The following is a 21,432-nucleotide window of genomic DNA, read 5'->3' as shown; positions in this document are numbered from 1 at the left end:
TTCGAAAAGGCCCATAACTATCCCAAACTGTCACCAGCTTGTGACCAAGTATTCAAATCCCCATGAAATATTTGCTTCTAAGTATTATTTGGTAAAAATAACTGGAACTCTTTGAAGAAATGGCTCATTTCCAAGGTTAGGACAAGGAAAGCAAAAAAGAACCTAGAATATTTTTTTGGTGCCATAAAATGAGATGCTAAAAAATGATGGGAACATGATGAAAGAGCATAGAAGCCAAGGTTAAGGAACTCCAAATCTGAGAAAACTGGATTACATTCACCAATAATTGTAATAAAAGCATAATTCATATTATCTCATAAAATAAAGCAAATATTAAATTCATAAAGCTATAAACAACTAACTATATAATATATAGATACATAAAATATAAATAGTGAAAAATAGTTTTTGTTATAGTAAATTCAAGAAATTTATGTCGGAAAATATTGGAAACTAAAACCACCATCTGGCAAATTTCAGTATAATAATTATTTGTGCCATGATCATTAGTAGATGCTAAAATAAGCAATCAAAAGTATCATGAGAAACAGATCATTTGCACTGCTCTACAATGTTGTCTTGTAGAGCCTAACAAAATCAGCTCTGTCTGTAATTACAAAAGCAAGAAAGTAACTTTATAGAGGGAAAATTTGGCAGACACTATTCTAACCAAGTTGTCATTGGTAATTCAGGACAGTTGCTCTCATATCTTGCATATTCAAACATAAACAGCCAAGTAAAAACAGAGGACAATGTAAGCACTCTTTGACAGAAAATCACAGAGTAGATACATGTGTAAATAGATGCATAACAAAGATCCATGGCTGGTGCTATATCTCAATTGTAGAGTGAATACCTAGCATGTACTAAGCCTTAGGCTTGTTTCCCAAAACTACAAAAATGTCTAAAGATAGATAATTGAGTGAACAAAATTGGATAAGGAAGATTAGGTATATTGGTAAAATGAACAAAATGGAAATAAACATTTTTGACAAAACCGTGCCAACACACACAAACACATTTGTCACAACAGACATCTTCCTGAAAATTTCATCATATTTAATTTACTGTGGAACTAAAAAGAATCATAAGATGGTGACTAGAGAGAATGCTTAATTGGTAAAGTTTGTGTTCTGCAAGTATCAGGACCTGAAATAGATCATAAGAATCCACCTAAAAATGCCAAATGTGATGGTGCAGACTGGTAATCCTAATGCAGAGGGGGTAGAGATAGGCAGATCCCTGGGGCTTTCTGGTCAGCCAGACCAGTTTAACTGACCCTTTCTCAAAAAAGGTAGAGAACAACTGAGAGGATCCACAGACAAGTTTGTCTTTTTGCCTCCTCACACACGTGTACACACACACAAACACACACACACACACGCGTGCACACACACATAAATAAAATAAAATCATAAGGCAATTTTTCTCCAAATTAAATCATTCACCACAATTTATAGGTGTGTTATAAATTAAATAACTGAATATTATGATTGCATAAATGTATACAGCCTGCAAAAGCAATGCTTTTAGACTGTATTTAAAATAGCTCACTTTACACAGATATAGAGAAGAAAATGATCTTTTAAGTCCAAATATCTTTACATTATAGCACATGGGCTGTTCTCTTAACATGAGCGGGAAGAGACATAACCCACATTATCATTTCCGCTGCACCTTCTGTGTCCGTACAAAAAATGTAACAGAAATTCAAGATACTTTGAACACTAAATAAATCTATAGGCTACATGCAAATGAAGCAGCATATGACAGTTGTGAAGGGTAAAGTGTCTAGAATCAAACTGCAAGAATTCAAATTTTCCAGCTCTTCAGTTTATTGCTCATGTGGTCTTTTAGCAAGTTGTTTGTATTTTCTCATTTATAATGTGAGAACGTTGCTATCTACCTTCTAAATCTCTTGTGAAGAGCAAACACAAAGAAAAATTCTAAGTGTTCTTGAAGCTCTGGGTTCATTCCCTGGTACCATAATGAAGATTAAATATAAAATTGTATATTGCCACACTAGAAGAGCACCTAGCACTCAAAAACCTTAATAAACTAAAATGATAACGAAGACAACAATGACAAATTCTTCCTATGTAGGAAAACACTTTCTAGTATTTTCTAGTCGAAAGGAAAATTATTTCATGGCTAAAATCCACATTCCTACCCTTGGTAATGTGGTCACAATACATATATTGTAGTTCAAATTACAGAAACTTATCCATTGTCCTAACATTTGTATAGCAGAAGTAGTGTAATCTTACATACATACTATCTATATTCATATCCATCATCTATATTTTTATCCCACTAACAGTGAGTTTATAAAACTGTAATTGTCTTTAACACAAAAATATGCTATTTCTATCACTAGAAAAAAAAAAAACTTTCTAACTTAAATCTCCCTTGTTCTTTTGCTTCTAACATTTCAGTATGAAGGCCACTTTACTCTGTCTGATGAACAGTCTACCTTAAAAATCATCCACATACTTGTGATATCCAAATTTGGCATGACTTCAGAGATGAAGAAACCACATAGCTATGAAAAAGTAAAGCAATGTTCTTCTGATATAAAGACTTCAATACTAAACTACTTCAGTCAACAACTAGCCCCACTACCATCCAGTTTCAGTCTAGAGAGTTACCAATATCCCCACACTAACATGGAGGGCAGATACCATTCATATTTTAGAGATGAGTAAAACATTCATTTAACTATGATACTTACGTGTAAAGGAAGAAAAACAAATGGTTGGATTTAACAGAATTACAAAATTCTAATGATATGAAAGCAATACATAAAATGTCCTTTAAAAATTATAGAAGAGGAAAGAGGGGAGAAAACTACTTACTTCACAATTACTTGTGCTATTTTAAGAAACCACAAAAATAAGATTGCTTCTAAGTTTCATCAGTCAAAAATACAAGTCTCATCTACAATAAACTAATTTAAATTGGTATGTAGTTTGTTATAATATACCTTTATAATTGCTATTGGGTTCATATTTATTGATAGCAAGACCAATAAAATAGAATATTTCATGAAACATCCACAACCTCTGCCAGTAGGGCTATACTATAGGCAGTAGGCATGAGGACAATTTTTAAGTGAACTATTTTTAAAGCACAATTATATTTTTCTAATAGCCTGTAGCCCTATCAACAGGCTAAATCTTATCTAATTAAAGGTGCTCTGCATCTATACTGCAATGTTAAGTCATATAACTACTTTGATGTAGGGAAATTGTGGCATGTAGAAACTATTTGGTACACATGGATTTTCAGCAGATTAGCCATCAAAATGATGTTGTGGTTATAGTGATACAAGAGTGGGTTTTAACCTCTTTAGCACATACTTCCTGCAGGATAGAAAGTGGGCAATGTAATCTGAGGCATGCTGAGTGCTACGGGGAAGCTACATACCTGAAGTTGGAAACAGACCCTGATAAGCTATAATATAGCTGCTTTATATAAGGAATTGATAGTCACTCAACCATCTGAAGGCCTAGGCCATGATATTATATTAAAAATATTCTTACAAGCCACCCATTCTGATCACTTTAATATAATACTAAATACCGTGCCACACACTTACTTTTATACAGGTTAAGAGAAATCAAGGGCTCTTGGGCTACAAGCTGGAGAACATTTTTGTGACAAAGCCATTCATTCTTAGCATTTGCTTCTTCTGACCAGAAGTATAGTGGGATGGACTACCCAGACAGTCTTTTAGAATACCAGTATTAATTCTACATTCCTAAACTACAGTGGAACTTTTTTGCCCTGTCATTTCACATGCACACTCACCCCCGCTCTCTTTTTAACCAGAAAGCTCATTTTCCTTTAAAAAAAAAGGGAATTATTTTCCTTTAAACAGGTGATGGTCAAATTGTCAAGTTCAGGCATCTTTTTCAATTAAAAGAGAAAACAAACAAACAAACAAAAACAGGCACAAAAGTCCTAATTTATGAAGCCATGATCTTGACCTCACTCTGGTAGGTTATCTGAAAGTCTGTGTATGACAGATGTGGAAAGGGGAAAGCAGGTCAGAAGCTTTACTGACCTGGAGTGGGAAAGTATATTGATGTTGCTTAAGAAAAAAGAGCAGAGGGGACTAATTTGCTTTGGGGGCTTGTCACTCTGGATTTTAGAAGAGCCAGAGAATTAACTATAAGCAAAGTTTAAAGAGTGCGTGGGCTGGGTACAGGTAGTGAAAATGCTACCTGGCAGACAGGGAAACACCCTAAGGGGAAGGAGGAGAGAAAAAGTTTTAAATAACCACCAGAACCTAGTGATCCATTTATAAGCGCCCCCCTCCCACCTGGCTCTGCTTGCTCCTTCCCTCCGAAGAGGTAGTTGCAGGACAGTAAGCGGCCTGACTTCTAAACACTTGAACCAGAGTTAGAAATCATGTTTACTCCTGAATAAGATTAGCAAATGTGACTTCCCAAGGCAAGGCCCAGGAGACAGGAAGGTAAAGGGACGATGGGGGCGGGAGGGAGGACTTACCGCAGCCTCCGCGGGCTGCCCCCAAAGCCCCAGGGCCAGGAAGAACAAGCCTGCGGCCAGGCGGACTCGGCGCAGCGTCATCCTTCACCGGCTCCCGCAGCTCCTTCAGCACCCGCACGAAATCTCTGGCCGCCTCGCACCCACTGACATAATGTGGAGGGGTTACGGGGAGCAGGACAGCGAGGGTGTCCCAACGGTGCCGGTCCACTTGGGTGAGGAGAAAGGCTTTTTTTTAACAGTGAAGAGATTTCAAAACAGAAGAACAAGAAGGAAAGGAAGAAGAAAAAGCTGTTCTGCCCTCCCCCCTCCCCTCCCCAAAGCCGGTCTCTTGGGAGTACTTTTGCCTTCTGTTCAGACCTGCAAACTTTCCTCACTCCAGTCCTACAAATCTACTCCCCCCCCCCCCCGCACCGCCCCCTCCCCGCCAGCGCTGGGGAATTTGAGTATCACTCCGCCACTGCCTCCGACTGCACCGGCAACCTGCGAGGGAGTGACGCTCAGTTATTTGGGGGAGGGAAACTTCTAGTCCACTTGACTGAGCGCCCTGAGTCCAACCGGGGAAGCTCTCTTATTTGTTCATTTGTAACTTAATGTCGGTAGAACTCTTCCCTATCCTGTCTCACTCTCAATGATCGGGTAGCCAAGTCACTTCCAAATAAACCTGAGCTGGGACTATTTTTTTTTTTAGGCGGATGCATTTCATAGGAACAGTAGTTTTTATTGTTAATCATTAGGAACATATTTTGGTCGCTTCACTCTGGGCTGCAGGCCTTTGCCTTCCAAGTGCTCATAGTGCAGAGTTTCTTACTGCAAACAGAAGATATGAAAATATGATAAATACACTTATAAAGAAAGAAAGAGTACATTGATAGGTGTTGACTATGTTACACAGACTTGGAAGCATTAGGTAGGTTAGTAGTTACATGGATAAATGTTATTGTGTTAAAACCACATTTTATATTTAACTTTATTTAAGATTGTCATTAATATTTATCTCTTACATTGAACTGACCAAAGATATTGACTCTCAGAGTTTTGCTTCAGGATTTGTGATAGGTAATTAGATAATATTTGTGTGATTTCTTTCAATGAACCTAAACACCTTGAAACTATATGTGTGTGTGTACTCAAGCACAATATTACTTTGATATATCTGATTAACTTTTTAGGTAGCAAAAGATCTAGAAAGCATTTAATGTGGATTCATAGGAGAGTTCTTTTCAAGAATGTCCTGGAGAATTCTTCAGAATATTTCTATTATGTCAGTCTCTGGGATTAGATTAATCATGTTACAATCTCTACATTTGTGGATGTATTTTATGGGGACCAATGCGTTCTTGGGGTCTACTGAGTTTAGCAGTAATAGATTTGGAGCTCCAGAGACCCTCATGTTGCTAACTTAACATTGGAATAGGGGTTCGTGAATTTGGGCCCATGCCAGACGATGTATGTGTATGTATGTATGTATATATATACATGTATATATATGTATATGTAACACTTATATCTAATTCTATTCATGTGCAACTTAAAAGTAGTTTATGAAAATGTATGGTGCTTAGCTGCTTAGGTCTTTGTATATACCTCTCAAGAGACCTGACCATGACTCTATGGAGACTGTTGTTTGTAGAGGGGCTTGAAATTGAGAAAGACAACTGGCTGCCCAAGGTAGGGGGGATGATTGACGGCAGGCAGCCCCGCCCCGTTCCCCTCCATTCCTTCCTCTCCTGGCTCGTGGAACTATCTCCTGAGCGCTGCAAGTTGTAGCGGGCACCGCTGGGCGTGTTTCCCTTTGGGGCACTTCTTATCCAGCAGCTGACTTTAGTTTCTTCTGCACTGAGCCACTTCGCCCCCTTACACCCTGTCCTGAATAAGGGAGAAGCTGCAGAGCATCAACCGAGCCTGGATGAGCCAGCGCCGCGGAGCCGCTGAGCAGTCTCCCCTCGGGAACCAGCTCCGGAGCCGCAAGCATGCACCCTGGGTGAGCTGTTGCTGCTAAGAGCTCCCCACCTCTTTCTTTCCGACTCAGGGTTACTTTGACTGGCCAGGACTATCTATGAACTTCTGTCACTGCAGAGAAAGTGGGAACAAGCATGAGAGAGAGAGAGAGAGTGTGTGTGTGTGTGTGTTAGGGTTCTACTGGCAGACTCAGGACCCAGGAGTCTAGAGAGCCTATGTTACCCACCCTCCCTATCATTTCAGGTTGTGGCTGCTCCTGCTTTCCTTGTGCTTGCCCAAAAAACTGGCAGAAGCGGTAAGTCCATTCCCCCTCCTCTTTCTCCCCCTCCCCCTTTTCCTCTTCTTGTGTTTGTGTTGGGGGTTGCAGAGGTTTGTACCAAAACGGAGTTCCCACTACTGTTCCTTCTAATGGGAGATAATAGAGTTTATACAGAGGAACAGCAAGCACGGTGTTAACCTAATGCCCTTGGGACTCAGAAATCTTCCTGCCTTAAAACATAGCTACAGGTTTGGAAAATACAAGTAGAAGACCCAAGATGCACACATTTCTGAACTCCACTGGACAATTTCAGGTGACAGACATCTGATGGCTTCCTCTGCATAGATTTGCAGATCTGTAAGCAGGAGGAACTTAGCTTTCCCTGGTCCACAAAAACTCGAACTGACACATAAGTTTGAAAATGAGAGGAGTGTACCAAGGAATGGGACTTGAAAGTACCAGGAATCTTATAGGAATGAAACTTCCTATTTGCTTGTGAGTCCTTTCACAGTACCAGGAGCTGATGTACCTAGATGATGTCCAATTTTTACCTGAGGTTTCTTTTTGCTGACTTTTCCACACCAAAGAGTTAAAAGTTAAAGTGGTTAGGAAAGCAAAACTGTCTAAAAGTTAACATCTCATAGGCTGGTTTTATATATTAGCCATCAAGTTATCTGGAGATTGCAGGCAAAGGAATTTCTGTAAACCTCTGGATAAGGAAAGTTTAATGGATGCCAGAAAGTTGAGAACCACCCCCCGCCATGGCATTACTAGGATAATTTCACCAAGGTGGAGAGCCTAAGTAGTCAGACAGGCTAGTTGTCCATTTCTTCTGGTTACATATGCTGGCCAAAACAGTTACCTTTTGCATTTAAATGTGAACTTAACTACTCAGTATTATCTCACTGCTTTATGAAAAAAAAAAAATATGGCGCGGGTCGTGGTGGCGCACACCTTTAATCCCAGCACTTGGGAGGCAGAGGTAGGAGGATCACCATGAGTTCAAGGCCACCCTGAGACTACATAGTGAATTCCAGGTAAGCCTGGGCTAGAGTGAGACTCTACCTTGAAAACCATATATATATATACACATACACATACATATATATATATAAATATATTCACTTGCAATAAAGATAACAGAAAAGCATATGTTTTAAATTTATCTTGTGAGTTTAGATCATAGGAACTGGTTCTATTTTTAATATTTTGAAATACTAATTTAGAACTACATTTAGTTCAGCTCAATAAAATCTCCCAAAATATGTACGAAAAAAAAGTGCTACTTTACTCTGACTCATGATATCTTTAAGAAAATACCAGAGTGTCGGGAGGCAGATCACTGTGAGTTCAAGGCCACCCTGAGACTTTACTTTAAATGAGTGTTGATCTTCATTCAAGTGAAATATCTATAGTTTATCGATGTGAAAGAGCCTAGGATAGCAAAATACCTGGAATTATCTTAAGTTGCATGCCTACAGACATAGTTGGAAGTAACATTTAAAAATTTACTCAATTCCAGGTCAATCTGGGCTAGAGTGGTGAGACCCTACCTCAAAAAAGAAAGAGAGAAGGGAAAAAACAAAGAAAATACTAGAGTGAGGTGAAATGAAGAAAGATAATGCAAGAAAACTTGAGTTTTAAAGTTTTGCAATTCCTTCCCTCAGAATATCAGCTCTTACCTAATTTTATTTTAGACTTTGTAAGAATAAACATTGATCTCAGACTCTGCACGTTTCCACCTGATTCCTTCCATATACAAGCTTAGTTATGAGTTACCTTGAGGCGCAATACTACATTTATTGAAAATGCCAGCTTTTGATAAGTTAACAATTTGTCCAAGACTCTTGCCACTTGTCAAAATGTCATGCTTGGGTAGAATAACTTCCAGTAAAACCTTTATTCTCAGACTCTGATCTGATTCAGTGTACTTTTGGGGAAAGCATTATAGATCATTCTAGCTAGCCAAACAATTCCCAGTTACTGCATGCTATCTGATATGGTGGAGGAAAATGCTTTCAATTCTTCTAAGTATTGTAGTGGGTTTCCAAAGTGAAGCACTTCCTTGGTGTGAGGATTATATTATTAATCTTACTGCTTTACAGTGTCATCTGCACTATTGATTTGAATAACTGATAATTAAAATTAAAAACATTAAAATTAAAACCTGGAGATCCACTGACAATATTGTTTTCAGCCTTGAGTTCATAAGTTATTCCTTCAATGTTGTTTACTTGTGCACAATATCTTTGGTGTTGTAAAGCTATTGTATTAGCTTTTGGGAAAATGGTAAAAAGAACACAGGAGAGTTACAGCATAAATTCTCAGATTACTGTTTGAGCAGATTTTTTTTTTCTTTTAAACACCACACTGGGTTCTTATCTGTGCTGACTAGTTTTCATCTTCTAATCTGAATCCCAATTTATTTTCTCTGTACACAATGTTTTTCACTTTTCCAGACAGTTGAAGATTTTTGGATTCTTAGTACCTTGTTTAATAATAATGAAAAATGACAATGAAAAGTTTGGCAAAACTCTGTTGTGTTTCATTATGAGAAAGTCTCTTTTATTCCATAAGAATTAAGTTGCCAATAATAAAATACTGGTAAACATTTAAAACTGGGTCATTAAAATTGGTCATTGAGCAGCTTTTGAGCTATTTCTTTTTTGAAGTATTTATAAAGCAATCTTGTATAAATGACTAGGAAGCTAAATGTTAAAAATACAAGGTTTAATTATGAGTTTCTATTTACTTTAAATGAGTGATGACCTTCATTCAAGTGAAATATCTGTATTTTATCTGAATGTGAAAGAGATTAGGATAGCAAAATATCTGGAATTACCTAAAGTTGCATGCCTACAGACATAGTTGGATGTAACATTTAAAAAATTACTCAAGGGCTGGAGGGATGGCTTAGCAGTTAAGACATTTCCCCACAAAGTCGAAGGACCCAGGTTTGATTCCCCAGGACCCATGATAGCCAGATGCACAAGGAGGCACATTCATCTGGAGTTCATTTTCAGTGGCTGGAGGACCTGGCACACACACACACACTCTCTCTCTCTCTCTCTCTCCCTCCCTCCCTCCCTCCCTCCCTCTCCCTCCCTCTTTCTCTTTCAAATAAATAAATTGTGGAAAAAAATTTACTCAAACATAGTTCCCAACTCTCTTACAAATTTGTGTTTTGATACACCAGTGGCCATATGTTCCTTAAATGACAGACTGTTTAATACTAAATTAATTTCATGTGCATTATCTTGTTAGAAAACACTACAAGGGTGCAAACCTCACTACGGACATCATGTCTAGTAGATTAAAAAAAATCATAAAGTAATGAAGGTCCTTGTGATTATTTTCTTCTCCTTGCCTTTATCCAGGTGCACATTCGTAGAAGCCTGTGATGCATCCAAATATGGGTGAAGTTAAAAGGCTAGTGAAACACTTATGTTGGTAGAGAAAATGATATAGGGTAAAAACATGTCTATAAGCTAAATTCAAGATCTGACTGAAACACCACTTTTTTTTTTTTTTTTCTCTATCAAGGTCTAGCTTACCCAGGTTGGTCTTTCCAATGTTACTGGATCTTTCATTATAGTAGTCATCAGAGTATGACTCTGATTTAAGGGAGTTTTTAAATGTAGAAAATCTCTTCCTACTATAAAAATCAAAAGAAGCATTTGACTTGTTTTGAAGATATCTCTGCAAATATTGTATATCAGCTAGATATGAATAATTACATTATATAACATGTATGTGTGTGTTTATATGATGACACCACATTTATCCTAAGATTGCTGAAGACATAGATTTAAGTAAATGAGCATATCATAAAATAAATTACCAAAGACTATATGCACAAATGACATGGATGATAATATATTTGCATTAGTGACAGGTTAAAATAAACAGGTTTTAAGACAGGAGCAGAGGGAATGATAGATATATTGAGAGTTTTCCTAAAGAAGCCAGCATATTACCATATCACAAATGTATTACATATTTTGATAATTATATTTCAACATCTTAGTTTCTATTGTCATCCATGAATTTTATTGTGTTTTATTTTGTGCAACAGGGTCTCATATATGCCAGGCTGGCCTCAAACTGATGATGTAGCTAAAGCCACCCTTGATCTTCTGTTCCTCTTGTCTCCACTTCCAAAGTGCTGGAATTATAGGCATATGCATCATAAAAACTGGTTTTGAAATTTATTGTATATATTAAGAATATTTTTGCAGTGCTAGAGGTTGAACCCAGGTGCAATGATGTAGATCAAATCAAGGGTCTCATGTGTTAAGTATATATATGCTTTACCACTGAGCTACATACCCAGCCTAATAATATTATCTTAAAATGCAGTTAGGCTTAACTAGACTGCCAAAGTGATCTCTGGCATTAAAAACAAATTTGTACTTTAAGGAGTGATCTTTCCCTATATGTACATGTAAGTAGAATGATTGAGATGGGGAGGGGATATGATGGAGAATGGAATTTCAAAGGGGAAAGTGGGGGGGGGGGAGGGAAAGTATTACCATGGGATATTTTTTATAATCATGGAAAATGTTAATAAAAATTGAGAAAAAAATAAAAAGAAAAAAAGAATATTTTTTAGGCAAGAGATTTGTATTGACTGTGAATGCCAGCACTCTTACTTTGGGGCATAACATGGAGTCTTCATTTAGGCATATATAGATAGGATGCCTAAACATTATATAAGCTCAAAATCAAGGCAAGTCACAGAAACAACTATAATCTTGGTCTATCTACCACATTAAAATAAGAATGTGGGGTTGGAGAGATAGCTTAGTGATTAAGGCATTTGCCTGCAAAGCCAAATGACCCAGGTTCAATTCTTCAGGACCCACATATGCTAGATGCACAAGGGGCACACGCATCTGGATGTACTTTGCAGTGGCTACAGGCCCTGGCATGTCCATTCTATCTCTGCCTGCCTCCTCTTCTCTTCTCTTCTCTTCTCTTCTCTTCTCTTCTCTTCTCTTCTCTTCTCTTCTCTTCTCTTCTCTTCTCTTCTCTCTCCCTCTCTCTCTCTCTCTCTCTTCTTGCAAATAAATAAAGTTATTAATTAAAAAAATGTAATTTGGCCGGGGAGGTGGCTCAGCAGTCAAAGGAACTTGCTGGCAAAGCCTGCCTGCCCGGGTTCAATTCCCCAGTACCCATGTTAAGACAGATGAAGAAAGTGGCACATGCATTTGAAGTTCATTTGCAGTGGCAAGAGGCACTGGTCTTCTCTCTCTTTTTCTCTCTCTGAAAATAAATAAATATTTTTAATTGCATTAGCTGACGTTATTAACTCATATTAGTTATTGCTTCCTTTAATTACATAGGTAATTCCATATCTTTATGTCTAGGTGTAGGGAGTATTGACTTGTCACATGTTTTATGGATAATGAGATGTGCACATAATTGAAAGATCATATTATAAATGTACTGTGTAATTTTGTTTTCTAACTATTGTTAAATTTCCTTTTCCTTTTTTGATTTCTGCAACTCTGTGGCTCAGTTTATCCACTATGCTTCCTTGATCTTTTAAAAATGTTATTCATTGAGTGAATATTCATTGAGCAGCCTCTAGTATCTTTAAAGTAATATTGTAGGTTCTGGGAACCCAGGGATAAACAAGTGAAGCATGATCTTCCCAGTCCCTAACCCTTACAGTCTTCCCTACTCCATATCCTAAAATGGTGGCTTTTCTCAGCATGTCTTCTTTTACTGTGTTTTTGCCTCATTGATTTTAACTATGCCTCCTATACATGGATGACCATCAAATTTATGTCTCTAGCTCAAGTATCTCTTTTGAGTTTTAACTCTATGTTTCCAATGGCTTAATAAGCCTTGTCTCTCAATGAGTTGATTTATACAAAGCACTTAAAACAATGCCTGGAGTTTATTATAAGCACTCAACCAAAGCAAGCTATTATTATTTTTATTGCCTCAAACACAATGTATATAAAGTTGAAGCTGCTTTGCAGTCTTTTCTATAGATACTACAACCTACTGCAACCTTTTGATCTTTATTTCCAGCTCCATCCCTGGTTTCAGGAAGGCTGTAAAATCAATCACCAATTCTTATTTTTTCTAACCTCAACAATTCCTATAAATTTTACCAAAAATCTGTGGACTGGTTTTTCTGTTCATAGTCCATTAGCTTCAAACCTCATCATCAACATTAGTATTCTCTAAACTGTTTTTTCTACAGCTTGACATCATTATAATCTCTACAATGCCACCAGAATTATTTTACTAAAGAAACAAACGAAAATGATGTTTCTTTCCAAAAGAAATACATATTTGTTGTTTTGGCAAATTTAGAACTTGTTTTCTATTCTTACCTACCATTCCAAGTTCATGTGTACATTCCTCTTTGTCAGATGTCCTTCCCAAACATTTACTCTACATTTCACTCCCTTCAGTTCAAACTTCTCATCATTCCCAAAACAGATTTCATGTTTTGTCACAACTCTTTTACATGTGGTGTGTGTCTTCTGTCTAGAATATTTATTTCCATAATTTCCACTTTCTCCTCTATCTAGTGAATGCATACTCAACTTTTCATACTATGATCAAATATCACTTTCTTTGTACAACATTCTCAGACCTCTTCAGAATAAAATTATTTTCCCCTCTGTTTCCAAGATTTTGAAGGCTCATCTAAGTAGCACTTAACATGTGGTATTAAAAATCCTGTGTTTCCACAACTATGTTGCCCTATTCAACCTTGTACTTTGATTTTTAATATTTGATATATTTATTTATTTGAGAGTGAGAAAGAGGCAGATGAGAGAGAGAGACAGAGAGAATGAGCACACAAGGGCCTCCAGCCACTACAAATGCACTCAAGCATGCACCACTTTGTGTATCTGGCTTTTGTGGGTACTGGATAATCCAATCTGGGCCTTCAAACTTTGCAGGCAAGCATCTTAACCACTAAGCCATCTCTCTAGCTCATAACCTTGTACTTTGAATGTCAGGACACTACCAGGCATATCATATATGATCAATAGATAACTTTGGGGCTGGAGAGATGGCTTAGCGGTTAAGCGCTTGCCTGTGAAACCTAAGGACCCTGGTTCAAGGCTCGATTCGCCAGGACCCACGTTAGCCAGATGCACAAGGGGGCGTATGCATCTGGAGTTCATTTGCAGTAGCTGGAAGCCCTGGCATGCCCATTCTCAATCTCACTCTCTCTATCTGCCTCTTTGTCTCTCTGTCACTCTCAAATAAATAAATAAAAATGAACAAAAAATTAAAATATAGATAACTTTCAAGTGAATACTTATATACTACTAATGGCCTTAAAACTTTCTTTTTTTGTCTCTGTCTTTTCTCTGTCTCTCTTAATAGTTACTAAAAATAATGTCAATAACAGTTTCTTTAATGAAAAGTAACCCTTTTCAATGGGTAAGGAAAAAATGCCAGTATGGGGATTTTACTGCATGCTGACCCTAACTACACTTCCTAGCTTTGTGACTTAATGTGCCTTTCAGGATGTAATATTATCACCACTTGAAATAAGAATAATGTCTTTCTCCTCTGAAGATTTGTTGTGTAAAGTCAAGACTATGCACAAAGATGCTAAGCTGTGCTCCATCCCACTGAAGTAGCTTTTATTTATTTTTTTAATAAAATGGAAAATTAAAAAATAATTTCTGTATTTTGATAAATGGTATGTAAGAAAATGAATGAAAGATATGATAGAAGATTCTTTCATTTGTAGATGATGTATTTAGAGCAATAGTTATGTTTCTTCATTATCTTTATCATGATTTTTCTCTATTTCCCCTGCAATAAGAGCACACATTTTCCAGTGCTTCAAATTTACACACCACCCTGTTATATATTATTTTATAAGTATCTGAATACTACCTGGTAAAATATGTACAGCAACTATTTTCATCCAAAGGTTATTAAAGATTTATCTAAGGCCACAGGTCTAAGAAAATGCAGAAATTGCTAAAACCCATCATACTGTGCTATCTCTAATATAAGCGTTTTACTGTCTCTTATCTGGACTTCTTATAAACAACCCTAACTGTTCTGGCTTCAGTCTTCTACATCCCCACCATCCTTCCCACAAGCCAAAGGACTTATTCTAAAACACAGACATGGTCAAACCACTCCTCAGTACCAACCAACCCCAATTGTTCCCATGAAAATTGAGTTTAGATAATAGTAACACTGTGATAGTGGCTTACCATGCCTCATATATTTACTTCTGTTTTTCATTTTATTTTCCCATCCTCTTCCTGCCTTCTTTCTCCATGGACACCTATATTGTTATTCCGTTAATGCACAATTTATGGAATAGTTTTCTGAAATTGCCCCTTTTTGTGTTCCTCAGGATCTCACCATCCCTCCCTCTTTGTTCATCCTTCAATGAATATTTGACCCTATTGTGTGCCAAACATTGTGGTTGACCCTGTTGTGGGAAGAGAAATGTCAACTTCTAACCCAGTGTGGTCAGAGTACTGGTTGGGAGAAGTGGAAATAGGGACTTAGAACATTTCAAGAAGATGAAGTTAGAGGGCAACGAGAGACTCATTCTGTACTTTTACGTGTTTCCTGAATCTTCAGAGCATTAGTATACTGCTTGCGCTCTGACCTGTTAGTTACTGCTAGTTACTTTTCACAAATCCTTTCCAATGGTAAACCTTTAAGCACAGAGGGATCACTCCTGAAGCACACATCTCTTCTTTAGAGATTTATAAAATGTAGACAAACTGTAAACATCCTTGCAAGAGCAAAGATATTCTAAGAAGAGACTTTTCTCTCTCCTTTTGACTATCAAACTATACAACAATACTCCAAGGAATTGGAATTTTCCTAGGAATTGGTGCTGTGGGGAGGAAAAGGTTGAAGCCTAGTTCTAGCCAGAAAAGGAACTTGTCTCCCCAGAAGAGGTCTCATGTAGTTCTGACCACTTGGTAAGATTACCTTGAAGGACAGTCTAGAGACCAGACAATGATGGCTCAATAATGGATGGTGGGCAGGACCACACCTTGATCAGGACTGCAAAACTATGAAAATTCTTGCTCTCTGTTTACATAAATCTCCTGCCCCCTACCCAAAGAATGACTTGGGGGTCACTGGACCTCTTTGTTTGTCCTCTCTTCAATGTGAACACATCAAATAAGTTGACTTTCTCTGATTTTTAATATTATTTGTCTCTTTAATTGGTTTATTGGGGACAGATAGCCAAGCTCAGGACAGATCACTAAGCCTAGCTTAATGGGACTGTGAGAACCCAGGATTTAACCTTAACAGAGCCATAAGGTATGTATGTATCTACCAGTTGCTTTGGGATTCTATATTTAAATTTACAGGTGTGGGCTGGATGGATTGCTTAGTGGTTAAGGTGTTTGCCTACAAAGCCGAAGGACCCAGGTTCAATTCCCCAAGACCCACGTTACCCAGATGCACAAAGGGGCATAAGCATCTGGAGTTCATTTGCAGTGGCTGGAGGCCCTGGTGTGCCCATTCTCTCCCTCCCCCCCCTCTCTCTCCCTCTCCCTCTTTCTCTTTTTCTGTCAAAAGAATGAATAAATAAAATAAAATATAAACTTGACAGGTGTATTTCCTGATTTTTTTCACCTTACTCTTCATGGAATGGTTATAAACTGTTTCACATTTGGAGGCAAACAGTCCTAGATTGAAATATGGATTCCACTGTGAATTATTAGTGAATTATGGTCTTAGGACAGACCATTAAATGTATTATTAGTTGTAAAATTGTTGTTGTTGTTGTTAGTTTTCTATCCTCATTACAATTGACATTCTATTGGAGATGGTTGGTGTGCCCATTTGGGGAGCAGTTTAGAGAAAATTATTTGATTCTTTGTTGAATAAGTTTTTCCAGGTTCTTAATGGGGTAAAAGAGTTGTTATGCTTGTTCCAGTTTGCCCAAAGCTAATTCTACCTCTCCTGCCCTACCTTTGTGACTCCCTATGGAGACCTGGGTCCCTACTAAAGATTTTTCCTAATGGCACTTCTCTGGGCATCTTTGAAGTCCCAGTTCCCTTTTGTCTACCAACAATAGGGCTCCTTTGCAGTTATCTTTCAATCTAGCTTAATTGTATTGTAGGCAGCCAGCATTACTCCTGCAAATTTCCCTTGCCATAAACATACACCATTTACATGAGAGGTACAAGGCCTTTGTAGAATGTTCAGGTACCTCTGGCTATGAGGCCAAACTGTTCTTTTTGGAGACAGACTTTCTCTTGGAGAGGAAATGAAATTCAAGTGATATTTTCTATTAAGCTTTGAGTGACCATTTTTCATTACTTAGGGGAAGAAGGTTGGCAGAGAAAATCTGAAATGCCTGCTATCTCTAACTTTTGCTTGTGAGTGTAGCAGATTCCTTAAGGTATGAATCAGCTTTAGATTTATATTGCCCTTGAGCTAAGATTAAGTTGTATAAATACCTTCCAGTGCCATCTTGACACTGTAAGTACTCATAGATAATAATGTTCAGTCTGATAATGAATAAGAAAATAATTTCTCATACATTTTATCATATTCTACAGAAGGGTGCCTTTTTTCTCTAAACAAAATCTTATATGCTTCTTAAAATATAAACCCAAAGGGGGCCAGAGAGATGGCTCAGAAGTTAAGGTACTTGCCTAAAAATCCTATGACACAGGTTCAATTCCCCAGTACCTACTTAAATCAGATGCACAGTAGTACATACATCTGCAGCAGCTATAGCACTCAGACACCCATTTTTTCTCTGTCTTCTAGCTGTCTCTCTCTGCCTTAAATCTCTCTGACTGTAAATAAATAAATATAGTACCAGACAATATAATCATTTGGCTAAATTACTGTAAAATTTAGCATTTTTTTATTTTTATTTTTATTTTTATTTATTTATTTTTTGAGGTAGGATCTCACACAGGACAGAATGAAGTGCTAAAAGAGGCCAAAGAAGGAAGAGCTCAATGTGAATTGTAGTTAGGGGAGGCTTCACAGAAATACTATTTGTGCTGATCTTTTATGTGATATCTGATAAATAAATGTACTGTATATTTTAGATTTTCTAGCATATCCTTGATTTCAAGTTTTCTTCTCCAGATCTCTATAAATACACTTGTGTCTATCTCGGTTGATGATTCATCTGTGTATTAAAACTATAGTCCTATTAGACAGCATGTCAACATTTAGAGGAAGAGAATCAGTGTACTTCCAGCCATACAATACAATGTCTTTTCTGGAAATTAGAAAAAGGCACCCTTCCTCTAGGCGGTGAAAGCTGTGTTTCAGGCCAGACACTTAGGTGAACAGCAAACAGACTAGAATCAACCAACACTTGACCTTTCAGTTAGATTGCCTTTTGCCATGGACCATATGATCAACCTTCCAGTGCAGCTGGAGCAGCAGTAATTCTGGGAAAATGAAGGACATAAGGGCTGCCTGGATAAAGCACAAGGTGATTCACATGGGGCAAAGGGAAACACTGTGGACATTTGGAACCAGGACAGATTCTAGAAGGACTTAACATCAAAGCAGTGAAGAATTTGGCTTTGACTGAGTGAACATTTGGGTAATGTTATAACTTCTTGAGCAAGGGAAGGGATAAAATAGTTGAGTTAGGAGGCTAACATGTAGGGGGAATAAACTAGAGACTTGATAGATAGATAGATAGATAGATAGATAGATAGATAGATAGATAGAGAGAGAGAGAGAGAGAGGGATGGATGGATGGATGGATGATAGACAAATAGAAGATAGATACATACATACATGCACACATGTTCATAGATAGTGTACAGGATATAGGGAGTTATATGTACAGACAATTCTAAGGCATAGGAATTGTGGGGGAATAGTCATTGATTATCTTATTATTTTCCCTAAATGGGTATCAATGCATGCTTTGTAGGTATATGCCACATAGGGGTGTGCATTAAATGACCATTCTATTAGTAACAGGAGCTTCTATTTGGAGAGATAATACTTTGTGCCCATGTCAGAATTAAACCTTTAATCAAAGTTCAGAGACCTCATAATTTCTTAGCTCTTTCCACCTGAAAAAATATTCTAATTTTTGAATCATATTGTTCTATTTGTGAAATGAGAATGCCTACCTCATAGCCTTTTGCACTTGTTAAATATCTACATACTTATTGCCATATGTATATGCACTCTTTCTATAAAGGAGACTCAACAGATAGATTTTGAAACTAATAATGAATCTATCAAATTTAGGGAGATCACTTTTTGTTGTTTAACAATCACATTAAATCTAAATCTCACATTAAAGGCAAAAAAATAATTTTCTGAGGGGTGTGTGTGTACGTGTGTGTGTGTGCATATGGGGAGCTAAAGATGAAAATCATGTCCTCACACATGCCATGTAAGCACTATCCTACTGATCTATATTTCTAGATTTCATTTTCTGAGATTTGTGTCTAAGTGGAATGTTTAGAATAATGCAGCAATATACTCTGTGTCAAAAAGTATGCAACAACAACTCTTCAGTTTACAGATTCTGTTCTTTATTACTCCTGCCATATCTTTCCCCTACTGCTTCCCACTCCAGGACATGGAAGAAAACTGAAGTTTCAGTAGTCAAGCTAGAAAAGAGTAGCTTGAAGCTTCCACTTTCCTTCATGGCTAGAAAAGGCAATCATGCTGAGAAAGATGGCTGTTTCTTTGTCTACTGACTCTCACTGAGTATAGGTCAGTAAGTATCCCAGAATCAAACTGCCTGCAGGTCCTTTCTGTGTTTTAAAGTATTCCTATACATACATTTCTTTGTAATGTGAAAGAATGTGTATTTATCTAAGGTCTTTTGTGTGTACAATACTCAGAACATCTGAGATTATTTCAAGTTTTTAAAAAAATATATAATCAAATATACAGTTCCACCACAACCATTTTAGCTTTCATATGCCATTCATTCCTAAGCTAAGGTTTTTAAGTGGGTTTCAATGAGTCCACAAAAATCCTAAAATTTTGGGCTGGAGAGATGGCTTAGTGGTTAAGCACTTGTCTGTGAAGGCTAAAGACTCTGGTTCGAGGCTTGATTCCCCAGGACCCACGTTATCCAGATGCACAAGGGGGCACACGTGTCTGGAGTTCATTTGCAGTGGCTGGAAGCCCTGGCGTGCTCATTCTCTCTCTGCCTGTCTCTCTCTCTCTCTGTGTTACTCTCAAATAAATAAATGAACCAAAAATATTTTTTTAGAATCCTAAAATTTTATGCAAAAGTTGATGTGCATATTATTATTCTGAAGAAAGAGTTCAGATTTATGTGGATAAAAGTAAGATATGTATTCATGAACGATCAGAGTTTAGAGCCAGGCATGGTGGCACATGCCTTTAATCCCAGCACTGGGGAGGCAGAGATAGGAGGATTTCCACGAGTTTGCGGCCACCCTGAGACTACAGAGTGAATTCCAGGTCAGCCTGGACTAGAGTGAGTTCCTACCTTGAAGAACCAAAATAAACAAATAAATAAATAAAACCAGAGTTTATGAAAAAAATCTACAGTTGTCATATATAATTTTCTGCCACTTACGGTTTCACTCTTCATATTTTGTGTTTCCTCCCAGCCAACTCACTACAGTGAATGTGTGTGTGTGTGTGTGTGTGTGTGTGTGTACATGTGTGTGCAGGTATACAAGTGTGCATATGAGTGGAAGCCAAAAGACAACCTCGGGTGTCACCATTTAGCTTTTCTCAGATTTTCATTGAACTAGAACTTGCTAAATACACTGGCAGGCTGTCAAGAACCCCCTATCTCTGCCTTCCCACTTCTAGGATTATTAGGCTTGCATCACCACTACTGAGAATCAAACTCAGATCCCCACACTTACAAAGACCAACAATTGACCAACTCAGCTAACACTCTAGCTGTGCATTGAATTTCTCTTAAAATTTTATTTATTTATTTATTTATTTATTTATTTATTTATTTATTTATTTATGAGAGAGAGAGACACAGAGACAAAGACAGAGAGAGAGGTGCAGACAGTGACTATGGACACTCCAGGGCTTCCTGTAGCTGCAAATGAACTGTAGACACATGTGCATCTGGCTTTTCTTGGGTACTGGGAATTGATCCTGGGCCATTCTGCTTTCCATAAAAGTGCTTTGAATCACTGAACCATCTCTCCATCCCCTGTGCATTGAATTTCTTAAAGATCACTGTCAAATCACCAAATCAAATTGCTTTGCCTCAATCTTTATTCTCATTGAACTACTGAAAACATTTTTCATTTGCTATTTTGTTTTCATTTTTGGTGTGCCCTTATTCCCATCCTTTTAGATTGCTTCTTCCCTTTTAGTCACGCTTTTATTTTCATGTCACTCTCTCTCTCTCTCTCACACACACACATATACTTAAATACAGACTCTGTATGTAAGAAAAATGTATGTAATCTTATCTTTATAACTCCGGCTTATTTTGTTTAATATAATAATATTCATTTCCATCCATTTTCCTGCTAATGACAGACATAATTTCATTCATCTTATTTCTGAATAAAAATTTATTATTTATATCACCAGATATTCTGTATCCATTCATCTTCTGTTAAATATCTATCCTGGTTCTGTTGCTTTGCTATTCTAAGTAGTGCTGCATAAATATCACTATACTTGTACAATCTTACTGCTCTTCTGTTTTTCTACACTACCACTTTACCTTGGTTTCTATACCCTCTTGGTATTCCTCAGTCTCTAAA

The 21,432-nt window shown here is 37.4% G+C and overlaps 2 protein-coding genes across 5 annotated transcripts in view; one reads left to right on the top strand and one right to left on the bottom strand.

The window, feature by feature from the left end:
- Col4a5 (collagen type IV alpha 5 chain) overlaps window positions 1-4,881 on the bottom strand; it is a 240,158-nt gene extending 235,277 nt beyond the window's left edge. For all 3 annotated transcript variants that reach the window (XM_045140190.1, XM_045140191.1, XM_004659142.2), the window contains exon 1: window positions 4,513-4,881. In XM_045140190.1, the coding sequence (XP_044996125.1) occupies window positions 4,513-4,593 (81 nt within the window). In that variant the 5' untranslated portion in view covers window positions 4,594-4,881. The remainder of the gene's footprint in view (window positions 1-4,512) is intronic.
- A 1,355-nt stretch (window positions 4,882-6,236) lies between these two features.
- Col4a6 (collagen type IV alpha 6 chain) overlaps window positions 6,237-21,432 on the top strand; it is a 309,693-nt gene continuing 294,497 nt past the window's right edge. For both annotated transcript variants that reach the window (XM_045140831.1, XM_045140832.1), the window contains exons 1-2: window positions 6,237-6,493; window positions 6,715-6,766. In XM_045140831.1, the coding sequence (XP_044996766.1) occupies window positions 6,483-6,493; window positions 6,715-6,766 (63 nt within the window). In that variant the 5' untranslated portion in view covers window positions 6,237-6,482. The remainder of the gene's footprint in view (window positions 6,494-6,714; window positions 6,767-21,432) is intronic.

This window comes from Jaculus jaculus, chromosome X (genome assembly GCF_020740685.1).
Source record: "Jaculus jaculus isolate mJacJac1 chromosome X, mJacJac1.mat.Y.cur, whole genome shotgun sequence".
Lineage (NCBI taxonomy): Eukaryota > Metazoa > Chordata > Mammalia > Rodentia > Dipodidae > Jaculus > Jaculus jaculus.
This window is presented reverse-complemented; position numbering and strand designations above follow the sequence as displayed.